The sequence below is a fragment of the Bombyx mandarina genome, chromosome 25, assembly GCF_030267445.1.
Source record: "Bombyx mandarina strain Sakado chromosome 25, ASM3026744v2".
NCBI classification, from domain to species: domain Eukaryota; kingdom Metazoa; phylum Arthropoda; class Insecta; order Lepidoptera; family Bombycidae; genus Bombyx; species Bombyx mandarina.
Genome location: NC_143231.1, coordinates 10,574,636 through 10,593,251, shown reverse-complemented (window position 1 = coordinate 10,593,251; position 18,616 = coordinate 10,574,636). Strand labels below are relative to the sequence as shown.

General features: G+C 40.8%; 1 protein-coding gene across 10 annotated transcripts in view; it reads left to right on the top strand.

Moving 5' to 3' along the window:
* The window catches only part of dsx (transcription factor doublesex), a 243,409-nt gene that overhangs the window by 112,672 nt on the left and 112,121 nt on the right, over positions 1–18,616 (top strand). For 2 of the 10 annotated variants that reach the window (XM_028178988.2, XM_028178987.2), the window contains exons 2-4: positions 3,154–3,297; positions 6,532–6,613; positions 10,759–10,925. In XM_028178988.2, the coding sequence (XP_028034789.2) occupies positions 3,154–3,297; positions 6,532–6,613; positions 10,759–10,825 (293 nt within the window). In that variant the 3' untranslated portion in view covers positions 10,826–10,925. Of the gene's footprint in view, positions 1–3,153; positions 3,298–6,129; positions 6,238–6,531; positions 6,629–10,631; positions 10,926–18,616 lie in introns of all 10 variants that reach the window. The other 8 variants (XM_089738399.1, XM_028178989.2, XM_089738401.1 and 5 more) reach the window with 6 other exon arrangements.

Below are 18,616 nucleotides of genomic sequence, written 5' to 3'. Positions count from 1 at the left end.
GGATTAACTCGAAATTTGGTATACTTATAAAGGACCGATGACAATTCAATATATAAAAAAATAATGAAATTCAACTAAAAATGAAAAATAAATAATAGTTTAAAAAAACTAACAAAATACGTGTTTATAGAAAATCCAACTAAAAAATAGAAAATAAATTTTAATAAATTTGAATTAAAAATAGTGTAAAAAAAATTATTTTATTGTAAAAAAAGCGTGGGTTGCATGGTATCAGTAGTTATAAATAATTTGTGAACAAATATGAGTAGAAGGGTTTGGTAATATCCTGAAAAGCGCCCTACGCTTTTTTACAATAAAATCATTTTTTCTTACACTATTTTTAATTCAAATTTATTAAAATTTATTTTCTATTTTTTAGTTGGTATTTTTAGGTTATACTAATATTTCTTATCTCGATGGATGCATCGCTCCGAACTCGACCTTTAGGAATGCTTTATCAGATTCTGCAACTATGTACGAGAAGCTTGCGCTAAAAAGACGGAGAATATAGACAGAGGGCTTACAAGACAGTCTGACGTTTCGCTTTAAGCCGCAATATTCAGTGTTTTAAAAAAAGAAACAACCATTTAGGTGCACAATTTTTATATTTTTAATTTTTTATTGCTTAGGTTGGTGAACGAGCTCACGGCCCAACTGCCGTTAAGTGGAAGTTAATGAAGTCGTCGTGGCCTAAAGGATAAGACGTCCGGTGCATTCGTTGTTGCGATGCACCGGTGTTCGAATCTCGCAGGCGGGTACCAATTTTTCGAATGAAATACGTACTTAACAAATGTTCACGATTGACTTCCACGGTGAAGGAATAACATCGTGTAATAAAAATCAAACCCGCAAAATTATAATTTGCGTAATCACTGGTGGTAGGACCTATTGTGAGTCCGCACGGGTAGGTACCACCGCCCTACCTATTTCTGCCGTGAAGCAGTAATGCGTTTCGGTTTGAAGGGTGGGGTAGCCGTTGTAACTATACTGAGACCTTAGAACTTATATCTCAAGGTGGGTGGCGCATTTACGTTGTAGATGTCTATGGGCTCCAGTAACCACTTAACACCAGGTGGGCTGTGAGATCGTCCACCAATCTAAGCAATAAAAAAAAAAAAAAAAAGTGGTTATCGGAGCCCATAGACATCTGCAACGTAAATGCCGCCACTAACCTTGAGATATAAGTTCTAAGGTCTCAGTGTAGTTACAACGGCTGCCCCACCCTTCAAACCGAAACACATTGCTGCTTCACGGGAGAAATAGGCAGCGTGATGGTACCTATCCATGCGGACTTACAAGAGAGAGGAGTAATTACGCATTATAATGTTGCGGGTTTCATTTTTACTACACGATGTTATTCCTTCACCGTGGAAGTCAATCGTGAACATTTGTTAAGTTCGTATTTCATTACAAAAATTGGCACTTGCCAGCGGGGTTCGAACACCGTTGCATCGCTAAATAGATACGAATGCGCCGGACGTCTTATCCTTTAGGCCACGACGACTTAAAATTTTGTACACGTCTTATTTTAGGTTACTTGTTATAGAGATTAATTGTAGTAGAAACAGAGAATCAAATAAGATCTAGAGTGATTAAAACACCAAATGAACAAAACAAAAATCGTTTTCTAATAACATAAAAATTATCACACCCGAGTATTTGATATTTCGCTACCGGGTTGTTCGACAAAAGCTTTGGAGTTTATAGCGAAACGTGATAAAGTATCAACATTATTTCATGCTAACTGCCCTGGCACGTACTATGAGGAAGTCAGAGGCACGTGGTGACAGAACTTCGGCAATTACTACTTTACTGTATATACATTAGAATTTATTGTTGAATGGACTGAGTGTGTGTACATGGGTTAGATTGTTCCAGCGAAAATGAAGACGGTGAGCTTGTTATAAATTTCTCGAGACAAATTTAAACAAGAGTATGGCCCGCGAAGCTCTGTGTCTTAAAAACACACATTATTTCTCACATATGACATGTATTTGTGTTTGTAAGAATCACTAAAAAAATCTTAAGTACATGTTTGAAATTGATTGACATTCTTAGTTATTTTTAGGAATACATATATACCTGCCCTATAAGAGTCATAGATGCTATATTCTCAAATAAATTAATTCAACAATCCACGACGCACATTTTATATAGGTATAAACGATAGCTACATACAAAGAAAAGACTGAGAAATTAATTTTACTCCTTCTATTATTATATTGCAATGCAATTATAGGGTATTCGTATCCGGCAACGTTTAGGGAATTTATTATCTTTATTAAAGGTATGGTCAAAAATGTTTGCCAAACTCCTTTCTTTGATAATACTCAATGCTGAGGGTTGTGGCCTCCTTTAATAACTACCGTACTAGTCAAACTCGGCAAAGAGTTCGACGTGCAACCTAACCTAAGCATCAGTCCGTTGAGTTTCTCGCCGGATCTTCTCAGCGGGTCACGATTCCGGTCCGGTAGAATATTAATTTGCGAAGCAGCTACACTTGAGTTGTTAGATCTCCTTTAGAGGCGCTCGGGTAGCTGTTAGCTAATCCCACCCTCCTGGCTGAGCCTTTGCTCACTCACCTGTACCGGTGAAACTGGAAAGGCCTCCGGGCCAACCAGTAATCCAACAATCATTTAAAAAAAACCTTTAATAACTTTGTCCTGGATTATCTTTGCGCCAGTATCTATATATTAAGACGTGAAACAACAACTTTGTACCCCTTTTTACGAAATTGCGCGGACGCCCTTATCAAATTTCCCACACTTATGTGTGGGAAATTTCATATTCCTCCGTATATTCTATATAATAAGAGAATATAGAGAAGGAGTGCAGAATGTTAATATTTTTTTATTTATCTATAAAAAATACATTAAATCAGTAAAAAAAACATGACACACACACGCATGCATACTATTTGTTTATTGTCCAACTTTTGTTATTGCTTATAGACTGTCGTCAAATTGAGAACAGATTAATTATGGTTGGTCTTTATTGTAGTCTTGGCGAAATCTGTGATTATAGAAGTATAATAAGTCTTTTACAATAAAATCATAGCAGTGTACAAACTTATAATTTCAATTAATTATAGTCGAATTTCGACTACCGGAGGACCACTAGTTGTAATTAAAATGTATTAATTTATTGTTACAGCCGTCCCCTCGGAGACGCTTGTGGAGAACTGTCACAGACTCCTCGAGAAGTTCCATTACTCATGGGAGATGATGCCGCTTGTCCTCGTCATCATGAACTACGCCCGCAGCGACTTGGATGAGGCTTCAAGGAAAATCTACGAAGGTACCGAATGTGTAAATAAGAGTGTAGCGTTGATTAGAAAACGGACATTGTTCGTGAGTTCATTTCTCTAGTACTTAACGCGTTTTTACAATGCACCAATACATGTAACATTTAATAAAACTTATTTGTGCTATATATAAAAATGAATTGCTGTTCGTTAGTCTCGCTAAAAATCGAGAACGGCTGGACCGATTTGGCTAATTTTGGTCTTGAATTATTTGTGGAAGTCCAGAGAAGGTTTAAAAGGTAGATAAATTAGAAAATGCTCGGAATTAAATAAGAATAACAATTTTGTTTTTCCTTTGATGTGTCCCCCGTCATGCGGATTCCTTTTGTTTCTTTTAAGTTTATTTTATACAAAAGTTTAGGTATTTTATTTAACGATTGAGGCACTACGAAGTCTGCCGGGTCAGTTAGTTAGCTATAAATTTGTGACCACTATTTTGAACATGTATGTTTACAAATTGTCAAATGTCAATTTTTGTATATACATATTTTTATTACGTGAAATAATTAGTTTATCTTGTTTGAAACGAAAATACCGGAAGTCTGAGCAGAAAAAATTGATTAATTGACTAGTTTTTTTTAATACTGTTATTTGGTAATAATTCGTTCGAAAAAGAAGAAAATTATGAATTTTTATTAGTTATTATGCACGAGGATGTCCGTTTTCTACATTATTGTAGTTTGTGCTGAGCAAGCGCTTGCGATGTGTATTCACTATTCCACAATTTTCTATTAGACAAGTGACAATAAGCATAAATGTCACCTACAATGAAGTTAATAAAAAACTAATTTGTCATTGTACATGTATGTAGTATGTCGTCGAAGCTATTAGCGTTAAATGTTGGATTACTAGTGCGACACTGGGTGCGACATGTTTTGCGTTACGTTTTTTTTTAAATCAGTTTTGCTTAGTATCCTGGATACAAATGAATGTGATAGTGAAAGTTTCAAACCGCGCGTCCGTCTGTTACAAACACCAATAAGTACGATAGATATTAAGTTGAGTTTTATAACGTCAAAGAATACCTGGATAACATTATTGTTATTGCCATGAAATGTGCTTAGTTTTTCTCGACTATAGCACGTTCTTTAAGCTCGCGATGATTTTGCGGTTTTTGTATTTGTATTTCTACATGATCAGTTTTTTTTTTTTTTTTTTATTGCCATGGTAGGCAGACGAGCATACGGCCCACCTGATGGTGAGTGGTTACCGTCGCCCATGGACTTCAGCAATGCCAGGGGCAGAGCCAAGCCGCTGCCTACCGCTTAATACTCTCCACAAGCCTCGTTTGAAGAAGGACATGTCATAGCGCTTGGGAAACACCGTGGAGGGGAGCTCATTCCATAGCCGGATGGTACGTGGCAAAAAAGACCTCTGGAAACGCACTGTGGATGACCGCAGTGGCTCCAGGTAGTATGGATGAACTCTACTCCGGTGGCGGGCGGTGCGATGGTAAAAACGAGATGCCGGTATCAGCTCGAACAATTCCTCAGAGCACTCAGTTTCACAGTACCAGTCAGTCTCACACTAGTATTACAAAAGCAAAAATGTTTCTCGTCCAATTGTATTTGACGTGTCTATGAAATGTTAGGAATAGAAAATTGTGGAAAAGTTTACATGTTCCCTATATAGCATAACTGCAAAGCGATAGTTTGAACAATTTATATTGAACGTTATTTAGTTTCTACTTACACAATTGAAGTCATTCGTTACTAAATTAAAGAATACAACCGAAGTAATGTATGAATAAAAAAAGCGTCTCAGTTGATTTTCCTGATTAAATCAATCTGACATTACAAAATAAAACAAAACCTAAGCTCGCATATCTTTTTACACTTGACTATTGTTCCAGGAGTTTAGTTTCAGCTCATCGAATTTGCAAAGGAAATATTTTTGTATTAGAAATATTTCTGGAATGTTCCCACTATCGGAATCAGTACTCTATCAGCATAAACCAGTAAAAGCTAAACAACGGTCAATATATTAATCATATAGAATTTGTTTGAATTTTTTTACAGTGTTATTATTTATATATGACAGATCAGTCCGAATTTAAATAGTCCTTATTGTTTAACCAAACTTTATCAATCAGCTGTTGAGAATTCTAGTTTCATTTATTATCCATTAATACAAGGATGTTAAATAAATAAATAAATGTTACATAAATCCTGCGTGGATTCAATGATACCGAAATTCGTTCACTGAAGATTTTTCCGGAATAGCGTCTATTCCAATTAAAATCCAATTATAACATTCAGTACTCTCATATTGTCTGATTTTTTGAAGAATGTAGGAAGTCAATTGAAGTACATAATTATGTGTTCGTACCATATTCGTTTCTCAAAAATTCAGTAGTTACTCTAAAAGACAACCCAATTGGGCCTTTAAATTATTACTCCGATCTCCGATTCGAGACGAATGCTCATTTGTTTGCGAACATCAAAGAAAAAATACGAGTTCAATGACCTGTTTCAATTTTTATCTCTAAATTCATAAAGATTATTGATGAATTCGATTTGCGAGAATAGTTTATCTCTATTTTTTTAATAGTATGTAATAATTTACATGAAGCTTTCGATCATGAGAATATAATAGTTCTGTGCTGTAAAGAGTTTGGTTGTGCATATAGTAATATTATTGATCTCCATAGCGAAATAACAACTATCTAAAGCGGACTACACGCTCCTCTGTTGGTCTTTCTTGGCATTATCTTCTTCTCATTGGTCTCTCTGGCCAGCAAGACATTAGAAACACTGTAAAAAAATTCATTGAAAAAAAAAAACACTGTAATGAAAATATTCTGAATGCTTAATCTGGTATTTCAGGGATTAAACTGATTGTGATGAAAAGTGATTAAACTATTTTCTTTAAGTACCAAATTAACCGAACAGGTTTGGGTCTTTCCTTTCAGTAACAAACAAAATCTATCAAAGGTAAGAAATAAACAACAGGATATTTTCTTTTACTAAAAATCAATAAGGAGACTGCACTATTTTAATGTTCAACTTCCTTTATCGAATGCATGAAAAATTTTATTGTCTAAAAATCTAAATTACTAATTAACGCAAAGGAACCTTTGCCTAAAAAAAAAACATAACCTAACAAACTATTTCGAATGCCTAAAATACGTAACAGTGTTGCCAGTTGTAAAAATTGCGAATCCGAGAAGTGCAGTTTCCTGAAATGCCCAGCGATACGAATTTCCTATGTTAGAGTCTTGTCCGCAGGGAAGATGATCGTCGACGAGTACGCGAGGAAGCACAACTTGAACGTGTTCGACGGACTAGAACTAAGGAACTCGACACGCCAGTACGGACTTTAATAGTAATAATAGTTTTTCCAAAACAACACACGCGACAACACATTGCATCACATCGAGACTAACATATAATTAATCAGTAACCCTGCAGACTGACACAGATGATTTCTTGTTAAATTCATGTTGTACAAACAAAGTTTTCCTTCGTCAGTATAAATTACGTGTTTCCAAGAAATTCAATGAAAAATTGTGTTTTTTTTTATTTGCAACACTGCCTAAAATTCCTATATTAAGAAGTCAAGCTAAAATTATGCAATATAGACACGTCGTACGTACATTCAAGGCTCAAATGCTCTAAATTGTCAGCAGTTAAAATCACAATTCAAAATTTAATTGTTAATTATCCGTTGCTAGAATTATTACACAAATAAATAACATGATTTCTCGATATACTTTTGCTAGTAGTCAAGGATTTTTAGTGAATTTAAACAAGAAGTCATCTTTCGACATCGTACATACTAAACACACACAACAGGTACATGACACAAATACAGTTAAGGCCAACGCATATACACACTTGAGACAGAACAGACTTTATTAAGCAGTAGATGTAGCCTTCAGAACAGTCTATACCTATACGACGAATACAGCAACTAATACCCGGTCACTCGATTTTGTAGTCCAAATGAAACACGGTCCCACTTCGCTGCGCCATCTCTCTTCTTCTTTTTCTTCCCCTTATCCCACTAGGTGGGGTTGGCACAGCAATTTTTTTTCTGCCGTTCTCTTCTATCAGCCGTCAGCTCAACACTCACTCCTCTCTCTCTTATATCGTCATTCACACACTCCATTCATGTCTTCTTCGGTCGACCTCTTCCCCCTCTACCTTTCTCATTCTATGAAAAATATCACTTGGAATAGTCAAGCGCCAAATATCGCACGTTGATCGATTCTGATATCAACATTCTCCTGCCTTTCTCCCAGTCACCAGGGGTCAGCGCAACATGTTTTCTCCTTCCATACTTTATCAAATAGAATTTCTTCGCTCAATCCCTTTTAACACATACCGTCTTTCACGCAATCCATCCATTTTTTTCTTAGGTAGGTCTACCTCTTCCTCTAATCACCTAGGTTTTATTAAAATTCCTCCAGCAGTTTGTACGTGAAATAGTACAGTAACAATTATCCATTTACCAAAAACTTTTGCATTTATAATATCAGTGGAATCCAAACTTTAAGTCATCTATGATTATAAAATACACATTTTTACATAGATTGATCCTCGTAAAACTGGAAGGCACTTGTTAAAGTAATAGAAAACGACAACATTAAAAAAAAGTAATTACAAATAATATCTTTAATTAAAACCATCTGAAAGGTGAATTCTTTTTGTGTAAAAATTGTTGTGCTACTTAAGTACCAATCGTTAATTAAGAAATTGAAATAAATTTGGCGTACACAATTTTATTAACATTTGGTCCTTTTGCTTCATTGATATTGTTTTGAATGCTGCATCTACAATGATCACATATCATAATTTAACAATCTAAACAAAACAACAAAAAAAATTTATAACAGAATATATTGAAATACTGATTTGACAAAACTCAGATTAATAGAACCAGTTTTTTTCCCTACCTATTCGCTGGGATCCTAAGGAGCTATCTCAGCTTCTCGCGGATGGAATCAATCCGTATCACTTCCAAATTCACACTTAGACTTGAATTATGTCACACCATACGCATTACAATTGATGTTACAAAATTTGCATTTATTATGAATTTATCGAATATTTAAAACACTAATTCAAGATGCTTTCACGTTGCGGTGTGAAAGAAGCTTCGTTGCAGTCTGCAAGTCTGTTTCATGTGACAGCATTCTATGACAACAAATTCTTTATTCAATGCTAGATGATAATAATAAGAAAAATCAACTGTATTATCTAGACCGAAAAGTCCATTTTCCATCTCTCCATTTCATCTCCTTTCTATAAGAAAAACATAATCTACAGGGCATACAGAACTGACATTGCATTAACATAAAAATAACGGAATGGCGTTTGAAGCGAGCTGTGAATAAAATGGTGGTAATTTTCTTATAAAAAATTCGTCTTGCTCCTTTGGAGGGTTAATATTTTCAAATTTTCTTTCCTCTTCTAATATTCTTTTCACAACTTGTAACGTATCAAGTGATCGCCCGTAGAAATATTGTTATATTTACATTAATATATAGTACATATATGTATTTATATTCCAAAAATATTATCCTCCTGAGGCAATCTAGTACAAACGTTAAAAGAATAATGACCTTAAAAATTACTTTAGAAATATTTAATATAAAAATATAATATAACCAGCGACCCGCCCTCGCTTCGCTTCGGAAACTGTAATTTATTATTGATTTCTCCACTATTTAATGGATTTTATTATACATATAAACCTTCCTCTTCAATCACTGTATCTATTAAAAAAAAACCGCATCAAAATCCGTTGCGTAGTTTTAAAGATTTAAGCATACATAGGGATATAGGGACAGAGAAAGCGACTTTGTTTTATACTATGTAGTGACTAACAACATTAAACATTACACACAAATCATGTAACTCTTCAAACACACAGAGCATTTATAGTTTAGCTCAACTATTAATTTAACATACTGGGGGATGCGTATCTAAACATACCTTACTCTATATACTACTACGACTTACTAACTATAAAACTGAACTTGAAAAATATTGTTATGAACGAACTTATTTGTAATTCGATAATCACTTACAAGCCTCTACTGCCATTGACGGCAACATAAAATCCTTGTTATAAATCTAAAATCCAGTAACTGACCTTCTTGACTAATCATAAAATGTAAGAAATAAACACTCCTTTATTTTCTTCAGCGTAAAAAATAAATTCACAAACGATATTAATAAAATGGCACAGCCAATTATAGTTGCGATATCTAAAAGAAGGCATTTATGTCCACTCCATTTAAGTACTACGTATATTGCAAATAAACAGGGCAAGCTGGTTTAAAAAGAAACTATTGTTATAAAAATTTGCTTGTTAGTTTTGCTTGCATTACTAATTTGCTTAGTCCTTTATTAAGCCTATTCCAACTTTAGGTTCAAGCTACCGTTAATATATAATTACATTTTTTTTTAATTATCAACTGAAATAATTACGAAATACACGGATGCAAGTATTGTTACAAAATGAATTAGTACGTTTTATATTAAAGCCTGCTACGACGTGTTATTAATTATTACTTGTCAAACAATTAATAATAGACGCCATTGTTATCGCGGGCCGTGAAATGAGCGAGTGGCTGCTTCGCAGTCTAACCTTGCTTAAAACGGTATGGTAGAACGTTGCTTTTGCAATGGAAATTAAATGGGGAAATTGAGTGAAAACAAAAGACAAATAAAATGCTTCTGTATGTATATATTCTTGTTGATGTGTACGGGCTCCGGTAATCACTGAACATCAGTTGGGCTGTGAGTTCGTCCACCCATCTAAGCAATAAAAAAACATCTTACAACAGTTTCATTATGGTAAAAAAAAACGTATGTACTTATTTCAAGATTAACGTCTGTCTATTATATTTAAAAGTACCAAATACTTCAACTAACACTTATTGGAAGTAATTTAAATTAAGATATTAACACATTAAGAATCGCTTGCTTCGTGGCCTGATCCACTTACCTCCATTCTTCCGCTTGTTAGTCACTATAAGCGGTTATCGATCTGTCCGCTGTAAGCAAACTAGCTGTTTCAATGGTTATATACTCAACAACAATTGTAACGGAACACTTATATCTTGAAGTCTAATTTCCCACAAAACTAATTTTTGTATTGCGGCTTATGTTGACATGGTAAATAATGCAAAAAAAAATAAGCTTCGTTCGGCGATTATTTAATTCTATATATTTTTCAAATTCAGTTTCTATTCCACTAACAAAGTACACTACACGTACACAGACACACAACAAAATAGTGAATCGATAAATTAGTGGTCGAATAATCGGAATGGTTCGCATCACACTACTAACCAGTCGTGATTTCCACTTTACAGTGACCGGACGAAGGTGGAGAAATTCGAAATTTAAATATAAAAGTGACAATTCGAATTTCCACGCGCGCGCTCTAGTGATGTGCCAGTGTGTGAATATCAATATTATTTTTTATTTTCTTTTTTGTAGGAAAATGCTGGAAATTAATAATATAAGTGGTGTACTGTCTTCGTCAATGAAGTTATTTTGCGAATGATACTTAGTTTTACAAGTGCCGTGGTGTGTGTTGACACTTGCTGTGCGATGCTGTGCGAATTTCAACGGAAATATTTGTTGTTGTAACATTGGATCTATGGGTAAGTTTAGTATAATAAGTTTACGCTGTTCACATTAGTGAAACATACATTTGTAAAATTTGTGTTTTACTAATGTGAAATTTATTTTCGGAAATTCACGTTAACACTATTGAATAAAAAAAAATCGATAATGTTTTCGCTTATTGTTAGAAAGAAAAATTTACATACGCCATTTTAAATGATTCCTTCCGGGTACATTGGCAAATTCAATCGTGTTAGTAGTGTGTTTCAATCTTTACTTCTGAACCGTTTGTGCTTTTATCGATGCATTTTATGTTAGAGTCTAAACATACCATAAAATGCTGCTTTATGAAATAAGACAATTTGCGATGCGATGGTCGTTATAAGTTTTAGTGGCCCGTAGAGAATGTTCACGATGACTGGGGCCCGTTTGTTATTACTATATTTTATAATAGGAGCTAACCTGTAATATCGTGTAGAATGTGTATCTGTTCAGCTCAATATTATCTCGTGCTTTGTGTCCGAACGAAGATCGTTAATGTTTTACAATTTTCCATTTCTTCTGTGAACAAGTATTGACTGAGTTTTTTTTATTTTTGCATAGTTATTACTATGCAAAAATAAAAAAAAACACCATACCTACATTAAGTTAGGTGAAATGTCATATTTTTCATAACTTACAGCCGGCGCGTACTTGACTTAGAGAGGAAAACGCGTATTTAACTATTTCTATAGAAATTTCTATATATGTCTCATCACCGGAATACCTTCCGAGGCAAGATTTAGGACACATTATCTTAATAATTATTAATTAATCATGCGGACGGTTGGCATGGTATGTACATGTGATGCGTAGATAGGACATACATGTGACTAGAAGATGTATGGAAATTGTAGTCCAAGGTAGAGGGGGAAGAGATTGACCGAATAAGACATAAATGGAGTGTGTGAATGACGATATGAATGAGAGGAGTGAGTATTGAAATGACGGCTGATAGACGATAATGGAAAAAAAAAATCAGCTTTGCCGACCCCACCTAGTGGGATAAGATGGAGAAAAAGAAGAGAATAATAATTATTAATTAATCTTCACATTAAATGATACGTTACCATTTGCATCTAATTTCCTCGACCGAAAAGCGGGGTTTTGTTGGCGATTATAATATTTTATCGTATCGTCTCGACCTCCGCAATAACTGAAGTCGTTCGCAGTTTTATAATCCGCAATTAGGGACTGTAAAAATGTTAAATGGAATCTCGTAATGGCTTCGAGCAGTAAAAACGGAGGTCGTTATAACCTGGTCGTAGGCTAAGTTGTATTTACTCGACGATTCCCAGAAAATATAAACATTAGCAATTATGTTACGGGAGTTTTATATAGGCTTGTTAAGGTTCAAACACATCGAAGCTACATACTTGGGTAGCCATTGAATTAAAAAGCAGATTCGAGAAAGGAGATTTAACATTAACGTTTACGTCATTATTAGTATGTACAAAAACAAGGCCAGTCTATCTCGGACAACGCATAATAAATGAGTAGTCGAGAAGAAATACCAATTGAATTCTTCTACACGGTTAACTTTTTTTCTTCACTCATCCATCTCGTGCTTAAACTATCAGTGTGCTTAGCGCGAGTTTTTTAACATTCTCGATAGCTTTTTTTTTTTTTTTTTTTTTTTTTTTTTTTTTTTTTTTTTTTTTTTTTTTTTTTTTTTTTTTTTTTCCTACCTATGCTGATAGCCTTGAGAGGCTATTTCAGCTTACCCTAGCTTGTGTAGGTGAGCTCGCGGGGCTCAAACCGGAGAATTGCTAACACCGCCCTAGCAAGAGCAGTGCTTCGCAGAATCTACCACCGGATCGGAAGCGCGACCCACTGAGAAGATCCGGCGAGAAACTCAGTGGGCTGTGTCTGTGGGTTAATTCGCTCGTCGAGCCCTTCGTCGCAAGCGACGGGTTCGGTGAGGACGGTGACCGGTGCTTGTATTGCCTAAAAGCACCGTTAGTGGATCAGGAGGATCCGTGATGACGTGCTTTGGGCGACGTCGACGGTTTACCAAACGGTCTACAGGATCGGGTATGTAGTTTCCGGCGGCCACGACAAGAGGGTTCTCATGTCGTGCCGCCTTCTCAAAGTGGCGCAGCGATGCCGACTGTAGATACTTACTGACGGGGTCGAGCTCCAGGTCATCGTGGAGGTCCACGTTCCTCTGGAACCATGGTGCTCCGACGGCTATCCTGCAGAATCGGGATTGTATTACCTGAAGGGGTTTCAAGTTGGTGCGGGCCGCGTGAGCGAACACTACGCTTGCATACGTCATGACGGGGCGTATGCAAGTTTTGTAGAGGGTTACCTTGTTACGGAGGGACAGTTTGCTTCGTCTACAAAGCATTGGGTAGAGTCGTCCTAGTATAAACGCGGCGCGATCGCGTACCGTTTTTACGTGGGGACGGAATGTCATCCCTCTGTCGAGGGTGACGCCTAGGTATTTGACCTTCGGGGCCCACGGTATGGGCTGGTCAAAGAGAGTGATGGGGCTAACGGCGGAGGTGTTTACGCGCCTACTGGGGAGTGGGGTGCTCGAAGTGGTATTCGGAGGGCGACCCCTTTTGAATAGCACCGCTGTGCTTTTCGTGGGGTTAATGTCTATTCGCCACTTCCGGAACCACTGTCCCATGGTGGTTACTGCGGTCTGGAGTCGCCGATGAAGCAACGACATCTTCCTACACGAGTAGTAGATAGCCGTGTCATCGGCGAAGAGCGCTAGATGGGTCTCCGGAGACCGGGGTATATCGTTGATATACAAACTAAATAGTAACGGGGAGAGTGCGGAGCCTTGCGGGACTCCGGCAGTCAGATGACGGGGACGAGAACGAGTTCCCTCTACTCGATATCGAAACGAACGGTTCGACAAGAAGTCTCGTATGATGAGCACGAGTCTGTCTGGCACTCCCATGTTGTACAGTTTGTAGATCAAACCGTTGTGCCAGACTTTGTCGAACGCCTTCGCTACGTCGAAGAAGAGGGCGCCAGTCGGGATTTGTTTACGCCTATTTAGCCCTATTAAGATGTGCTCCGTGAGGCGGTGCACTTGTTATACGCACGAGTGTTTGGCGCGGAATCCAAACTGCTCGTCTATTAGAATTTTGTTCGCGGTAACGAAGTCCCAGAGGCGTTTCCGAAGGAGCCGTTCGTAAATTTTGCCTATCGCTGGGAGGAGACTAATCGGTCGGTAACTAGCGGTTTCATTATTCGGTTTGCCCGGCTTGTGTATACCGATAACGTCTGCTTCTTTCCATACCGCCGGAAAGATGCAGTGCGTCATAGCAGCATTTAAGATGGTAGCCAACATTGTTATCAGTTGGACTGGTAAGAGTTTTAACGCGCGGTTGCGGATGCCGTCGGAGCCGGGTGCCTTCTTAGGTTGAAGGTTGTCTATTACTTCTCTAACTTCGTCAGAGGTAATGGGGGGTAACGCGTCCGAGGGTGGCAGGGAAGCTCTGCGCTCGACCTCCCTGTCGACTGCCTCGGTGTGTTCGGGGTCCGCGTATTGAGTGCTGGTGGTGCACTGCTCTTGCAGTGCATCGGCCAGCAACTCTGCCTTGTCATCGTCATCGAAAGCCGGTGGTTGGCCTGAAGGGCGTACGAGAGGAGGCATAGTAGCGGTAGTTTCGGACTTGAGAGTCCTTGCTAGTCGCCAGTATGCTTGATGAGAGGGCGCGAGTCCTTCTAAGTAACTATCCCAATTCTCATTTCGGGCGTCGCTTAGGCGAGATTTTACATCCCGCTGTAGACGACGCATCCGAATCCGGTTTGAGTGCGTGGGAAGTTGATCGTAGGCCCGGATTGCCGCGTTTCTAACTCTTAGGAGGTTCCTAAGTTCGGGGGACAGTCTGATGCGGTGGAAGCTATCCTCCACATCGACTTCTTTTGAGGATCTTATGATCGCGGAAGAGATGTGATCCGTGATGATGTTTATGGATTCGACTGTGTCCTCGGGGGAGGGAGTTGAATCCGGGCCGCAGGGGAGGATTGGTGGAGCGGCATCGGCTAAGCATTTGCCCAGCTTCTTCCAGTCCACCATGGTCCTCGTAGCTGTGACTGGGTTGTGGGGGCGACCGAGCTGCATAACGACAGGTCGGTGGTCTGAGTCGAGCTCTGACATTGCTTCGATGGAACGCAAGCGCAGAGTTACGTTCCTCAGCAGTGCCAGGTCTATAGTGCTCGGACGGAGCGCGATGTTATACGGATAACATGTTGGAGTTGGGGGACCGACTACTTCAAAGGTAAGGTCGTCTATAAACGCGTCGAGACGCCTACCATTTATGTTTGAACTGTGGCAGTTCCACCTAGTGTGGTGGCAATTTAAATCGCCTGCCAGGATGACGGAGTCTCCCATGCCGAACAGTGACTCGATGTCACTGCTCAGAAGGGGCTTGTCCGGGGGGAGATAAACGGATGCGATGACGATCGGCTGGTGTCCCGTCAGCGAGATACGGCACACTGACGCCTCGATATGTGAGAGCGAGGGGGTATCGAGAGGGACAACGTGCAGGGCCCGCCTATAGTAAATGGCAGTCCCGCCTTTGGAGGCGGTGAGTCTGTCATTCCTAACCATGACGTAATTCGCGACTTTCGGGTCACGACGCGAGGGCTTCAGGCAGGTCTCCTGCACTAGCAGAATATCTACAAGATTGTCGCGGAGGAATTCGTAAATTTGATCGCGTTGTCGCGCGAGTCCGTTAGCATTGTAGAATGCTAACGTAAGGGAATATGGTTTCTCTCTAGCGTTTTGCGCCATTGATTACCGGTGATTTTAGAAAGTACGGGCCACGGACTCGTAAACGTCCATGTAATCGAACGCGGCCGCGAGCCGTTGTTCGGGGTTTACCGCCCTTCGCAACGCGTCTGCGAACGATCGCAGACGGTCGAAGTTGACCGCCGTGACGAAGTCGCGCACGAGCGTGAAGTCGTTGACGGCTGAGGGTTGCGGGGGACGGTACGCGGGCGCGGGGGGAGGTGCGAGCAGGGGCTGCGGCGCGGGACGTGTCGCGAGCGGGGGCTGGGGTGCGGTTTGTGTTCCCGACCTCGTATACGGCAGCGGTTTATTCCACGCCGATACGGTGGGAACCGCAGCCGGTACGAAGGCGGGTTTCGGTGCTGAAGGCACCGAAGTCTTTGGGCCGACGGTACGGGGGGCTGGGTGGGTCGGACGTTTTCGCGGAGCCCTAGGACATCCACGGTAATTCGCGGGGTGCCCTTGCTTAAGGCATAGGACACAGCTTGGAGGTTCGGTCGCGGTTTCCCTAACTCGCGAGCAATCTACCGTGGCGTGATCGCCGAGACACTTCACGCAGCGGGGGCGCGCGTGGCAATTCCGAGCCGAGTGGCCATATAGTTGGCATCTGTGGCACTGTCCGGGAGTGCCACGTCTATGGGGGGCTTCAATGGTAACCCCGGATAGGCCACATACTGTCGCGAGACATGCGATCTTTTTCTTGGCCTCCGGGGTTGGTTCTAGAGCGACTAGAACCATGTTATATGGTTTTTTGTCGCGGCCGTTGTGCATCCGGTGCACACTTACTATCGGGAGGGACTGAGCGGTCAGATCCTCCCTTACGTACTCTATGTCGAGTTCCTTCGGAACTCCGCGTATTACTACGCGGAGCTCGCGGTCCTCCTGAAGAGCATAGGTGTGGAAACCTATGTTCTCCTTTCGGAGGTATGCTGAGAGGGCCCTATGGTCGCCCGGCGTTGCGACCTTTATCTGAATCCCATGCGCGACGTTACGCGCATGGGTATAATTTATTTTGTTTGCCTGAAGGGCCTGGGAGACGCGGTTCCACGCTGACTTCTCCTGGAGAATCAGCGGGGGCGGGGCGACGGTTTTTTGCGCGGATGCGGGCTTGGGACGCGGCGGTGGAGTTGCGCGGCGGCCGGAGTCCGACTCCGGTGTCACGACTACCTGCGGACGGGAGGCAGTCGCTGACTTGGTTTGTTTTGTCGTGGAGCTCCGGGACTCCACGGCGCGAGTACGTTTTTTCCCGCGTTTTACCGTTTGGAACCCATCCGAGGTTCCGGGCTGCGGGCTCGTCGCGGACTCGAAGTCCATCTCCGATCCGGTATCGGAGTCTGAACCTGAGTTAATTATTACCGACGACGCGACGGATGATATTGGCGAGAATGACGTCGCGGGTGCGTTAGGCGCTTCGTTGGCGCTAGGCGCTTCGTGAGTCGCTACGTGCGTACGTGCGCTCAAATTGGGTTTGGGGGCGGGGCATGACTGCGCGGCTCGAAATGACGCGGCGAGGGACGCGGGCGGGGCGGGACTCGCGCGGGCGGCCCTGTAGGCCGCGAATTCGGCCGTGAGGTTGGATAACACCGGGTACTTTTCGGCAAGTAACCCGAGAAACCCTAAAAGTTCTTCTTCCATCTTACGTTTTTGCCCGGGGGGGGCGTCCCCGGGACTTAAGGCACACTCGCCGAAAGGCGAGTCCCCTGAGTAGGAGTTCACCCCCTGAGCTTTACCAGCTCCAAGGGGGGGGAGTGCCTTTGCCGTGAAAACGGCAGTCGGCTAGGATTGGGGTGGAGTTTGGGAAGGTGGGGCCCCACTGGGTTGTGAGAATGCCACAACAAGCGGTTATCTCAGCGGGGGGTTAGTCTCGAAAGAGACTGTTTTGCTCGCCGAATAAATAAATAAATTTAATAAATGATATGAGTGGGTGATAATGTGAAGTCGTTACGAATGCACAATCGACAAGTTCGAGTTGCTTTTACGACCCAAGGTCGCGACGCCAGCGATAGTGCGTCAAGAATTCGCAACAATGCCGCGATCGATGCGACAACGACAATGCAGCGAAACTCAAGACACAAGATCGCGACGGCAGCGACAGTTTCTCGTAAAAACACGTCCGGACTGTAAGGCGATGCAATCGGAACTCGAATGTCTCGATAGCGTAAAAGTTAGCCAATTTTGTATGCAGTTGGAACAGCGCCCCTAGCGGCAAACGTATCCAATTTTTTTTTTTGCCTTTTTTTTCCTACCTGTGCTGATAGCCTTGAGAGGCTATTTCAGCTTCGCCCTAACGTGATACCCAAACGATCCTATTCCATACAAATATGAGCTAACTTTTACGCTATCGAGAACGTTAAAAAACTCGCACTAAGCACACAGATCCCATTTTTTTATATATACTATTTTAGCGCTTTGCAGAATACATCCTATCTGACTAAATCTACATAGAATCTCTTGCTAAATTGTTATCATTGCATAGATAAGTGAACGTGTGTGAAGTGAGCTTCTTGTTGTGGTTATTGGAGTTGATGGACATCACAGTGTCAATATCGACACCCCACCATGAGATCAAGGTCACAATTTCTATATCTATCACAAAGTCCAAACCGCAAAAAAAAATTGCCTTATAAGCCGACGAGCATACGGGCCGCCTGATGGTGAGTGGTTACTGTCGCTCATGGACGTGAGCAGTGCCAGGGGCAGAGCCAAGCCGATGCCTACCCTTTAAAGTGTACCGTTTAAGAAGGACTGATTCGCGGCAGAAATGGACGGGGCTGTTGGTTTCCACACGTACAGACTTACGCCCTCGGAAATGCAAGTTGGCAATAGCAGTTTGCGGGCTGTTTCAGAGAACGCTGCTGCTTACTCTGCGATAAATCCGCTTTTCGCAATTTCCTACACGTACGGTAAAAGTTAAACGGTGCTATCTGTGAGATT